Source organism: Gordionus sp. m RMFG-2023, chromosome 2, assembly GCF_954871325.1.
Source record: "Gordionus sp. m RMFG-2023 chromosome 2, tfGorSpeb1-WG-v2, whole genome shotgun sequence".
NCBI lineage: Eukaryota > Metazoa > Nematomorpha > Gordioida > Chordodea > Parachordodidae > Gordionus > Gordionus sp. m RMFG-2023.
In genome coordinates this window covers 34,043,870-34,047,765 of record NC_088776.1, presented here as the reverse complement: position 1 = coordinate 34,047,765, position 3,896 = coordinate 34,043,870, and the positions used below count along the sequence as shown (strand labels likewise).

Genomic DNA, 3,896 nt, shown 5'->3' with positions numbered 1-3,896 from the left:
TTAATGAGTTTATTTCATCCAAGAAAAGATATACCAACAACATCTACTGCCAGAATATAAAGATGGGCTCTATTATTAGCAGGTTACCAATTTAGAATAGAAGTCAAAAGTAGTAGATAAATAGCTAATGCTGACATGCTATCTAGACTACCTCTAAAGGGAACTCCAATATTAAAAGAAAAAACGTTAGATAAAATACAGGTGGGAGAAACACCTTAAAATGCAAGCGAAATTGAAAGAGAAACAAGCGAGATGATATAGATGGATGGCCAATAAATTATGATGCATGTTTAAAGGTAGCCAAAGGAGAGAGGAAATTACAACAGAGAGAGGTTGTTTATTATGGAGAACTAAAATGATAATACCACAACAATACCGAAACAACGTGTTGGACATGATACATCAAGAACATATCGGAATGGTAAAAATGAAGATGAGAGCACTACAATATGCGTGATGGCCCTATATAAACCAAGATATAGAAACATGGGTCGAAAAATGTAGAGAATGCCAGGAACAACACGATATGCCTCAAAAGACAGCAGTTCAAAATTAGACAAAACCACCAAAAGCATGGCATCGAGTACATATTGATTATGCTGGACCATTTCAAAATCATTATTGGTTGGTAGTGATAGATGCTAGCAGTCGCTGGCCAGAAATAGATCCCATGACTAGCCCTACGACCGAAAGCACGATAAAAATATTAAGAAATATTTTTGCAAGATTCGGATTTCCCAAAATAATCGTTTTTGCAAAGATTTAAATGATTTTTGTGAAAAAAGCGGGATTCAGACAAACGGCATGGCCAAACGTTTAGTTCGAACTTTTAAACAGAGTATGAATAAACGAGAGGGATTTAGAAACCAATCTAGCTATTTTTCTCTACAATTACAGAAATACATCAGGGACAGAAACTAAACAAAGTCCCGCTAAAATACTACTATAATTTAAACTTAGAGGATTGTTAGATCAAATATTCAAAAGGGGGAACAAAAAGGAGAAGTTAGAATACAATCAAAAATTCCAGATAAATGAAAAAGTTTGGTCTCGCCTTTACAATAATAAAGAAAAAATATGGGAAGAAGCCATTATTAAAGGCATACTCGGATCACAACGTTAGGAAGTAAGTATAGCGGGTAATACGATTATACGTCATACGGACCAATTAAGGAAAAGAACCGAAAATATATTAATTGTAGAATACGAATTAGAAGAGAGAACTGAAATAGAAGAGAAAACCGAAGAGATAGTAATCAAAGAGGATGTAATAAAAAATAACGATGAAATGAATTCAATGGAGAGGGAGGAAGAAACAAGTCAAGATCAATATCCCAAAAGGATACGATTGAAACCAGATAGAGTGGTGATAAAATGTATTAAATTGTTGTTTTTGTTATTTTTTGTAAAATGTTTATTTTATTATTATTATATAATTTGATATTAATTTGAATAATAAATCAAGATTATAATTTTGTATACGAAATAAAAGAATAAAGAGAATTCGATAATTTACTACAAAACTACATAACAGAGAGAATAGCCAGGGATAGGCTCATGAGGACTGAGACATCAGAGGAAGCCGAGAGATGATATAAATGATATCTAAAGCTATTTATCTTATATTTATATCCAATTAATTCCGACATATTAGATTGGTGGGAAGGGAATCAATATCGATTTCCAAATCTAGTCAAAATAGCAATGGACTATCTCCCACCGCAGGCTACATCAGTAGCATGTGAACGGATCTTTTCTAAAGCTAGTGATAAAATATCAAAAAAATGATATAGAATGAATCCAAAGATGGTTCAATCTCTAATGACATTTGATTCATGGATAAAAATTGGAATATTTTTGATTTTTTGGAAGAAAATTATAATATTTTTATATAAATCTTTATTTTATAACCAAATATCTATCACATTATATATATCAAAAACCAACTAATATCCAAATTGATTTATATTATATTGAATAAATTTGATATTTGTTTAATATTATTTTGAAATATTAGGTAATTGTTTTGTATAATATAATAAAAATGATTTGTTGATGATATAATTAAAATAGTTACTAAATTTAATGCAGAATAAAACTTTTATATAACAAAATATAATATTTTAGATGGCAACGGATAGACCGGACTGGACCGACGGTTTCATGGTCTGGTCTCACCTGACTAAACGGTCCATCGGTCCAGTCCCATTTTAGAACAGAAAGACGTGACCTTGCAAACACTATCGCCTATAGTCAAAATATTTTCTTAAATTTATATTGCAAAATAACAGGGTCTAGGTACTAACGATAATGCCTTAATCCGAATTATGACTACTCGCAGTGAAGTCGACTTGGATTCAATTAAAAACGCATATTATTCTAAATACAATAAATTTATGGAAAAGTCTATCAGGGTTTATTTTTTCAAATGAATATTAATATTTATTATTCGATAATTTTTAAAACATGAAAATTAATTTGATCTATAGAAATTCTCATTCCCATTCCCATTTCACTTCAATATAATATTTTCTATTTTAAGTTGGGTTTGAAAGATTTTGGGTTAAAAAAAACTACATGTAATTTAAAACTTTATTTAAATTATAAAAAGGGAGTAAGGTTGTAATAAAACCAAAATGTTAGTTTAATAATCCCATTTAACAAATTTAAAAAGTGTCTTTGGAGAGATAATGTTAAAATGCGCTTAGGAGCCAGATTTAAATAAAGGTGTAATAATAATATGCAATATTAAAATATGATCTATTAATTTATAAGAACTAATTCTTATACAATATGTCTTAGTTAATTTTAATAGCGTATATATTAATTAATCATCGAAAAAAGAATTGTTTGAATACTATAAAAATATATATTTCTTTAACTTTCTATTTTTATAATATAGAGGGATGTTTCAGGAAAATTCCAAGCCTTATTAGTCGCTGTGATTAGAGGTAACAAGCAACCCATTGGGTGACGAACATTGGCCTTTTTATTTGGTTATTCAAATGAATACCGAATCTATTACTTCAAATTCATATGAAATATTATAACATTTTAGTCAAATATCATTAATAAATAGTAAGATGCATTTCATCTTCTGGGAGGGGAAAATGAAAGGCAAAAACAAAATAATATTTTGCTAGTGCTGTATAAATATTAATTTTAGTCTAGTTTTTAAATCAAATAAAACTATTAACATATAGATAGATCTCATTGAAATTTAAATTTTTATCTTCAGTCATATTTATAATTGTAAAATGAACAGCAATGTTATAATTGATAGCTGCAATAATTAGGAGTAATGAAAAATAAAATAAAGGCTTACTTTTAATTTACTATGTTGAAAGTCAAAAACAGAAGGGGGTCATGTTTTTTTTAATTACAGATATATAAAAGCCATTTGCATTCGATATTTAGAAAAACGAAATTTTATCTTTTTTGATCACATTTATGAAGATAAATTAGTTATATTTTTAGAAAACAAAAATTAAGAATATAATGAATTGCCAGAATTAAAAAAAATAAATAACACTACCCTTCAAGCGTTGGCACTATTTGAACATGACCGCGATTGCCATGCTCACCTATGCACATAATTTTGAGAGCCTCGAAGGGGTAGCCTGATGCAGGCATCCTCCTCTATTTCAAACGACTGTGTTTACTCAGGGTCCTTACAGCTGTGAACCGCTGGATGGTTAATAGCTATTTAGTGTTTATCAAAATAAAGCTTAAGAAACTGGCCAAGATCCAAAAATAATAAAAAAAACTTACAGAAAATTAATAAATCGAAAGAACCTGAAAATGAGGCAATTTGCAAAAAAAATCAAGAGCCTAAGAACAATATAAGACTTACAATGATCAATATATGACTTTCTTAAACACAAAACTATCAGAAC

General features: G+C 29.2%; 1 protein-coding gene across 1 annotated transcript; it reads left to right on the top strand.

The window, feature by feature from the left end:
- Positions 1 to 355: 355 nt before the first annotated feature.
- LOC135924277 (annexin A7-like) lies at positions 356 to 2,974 on the top strand. The gene is made up of 4 exons (XM_065459331.1): positions 356 to 421; positions 1,124 to 1,366; positions 2,292 to 2,414; positions 2,903 to 2,974. Exons 1-4 carry the CDS (start codon positions 356 to 358, stop codon positions 2,972 to 2,974), a joined length of 504 nt encoding a protein of 167 aa, XP_065315403.1.
- The last annotated feature ends 922 nt before the right edge of the window (positions 2,975 to 3,896 follow it).

Bases quoted from the DNA above. Each gene is read 5' to 3' on its own strand.
- LOC135924277 (XM_065459331.1), top strand. From the start codon at position 356: ATGATAATACCACAACAATACCGAAACAACGTGTTGGACATGATACAT. The intron at 1,367-2,291 runs GTGATAAAATGT...GCAAAATAACAG, and splicing joins GATTGAAACCAGATAGAGTG to GGTCTAGGTACTAACGATAA. The intron at 2,415-2,902 runs GTTTATTTTTTC...TTTATAATATAG, and splicing joins TTATGGAAAAGTCTATCAGG to AGGGATGTTTCAGGAAAATT.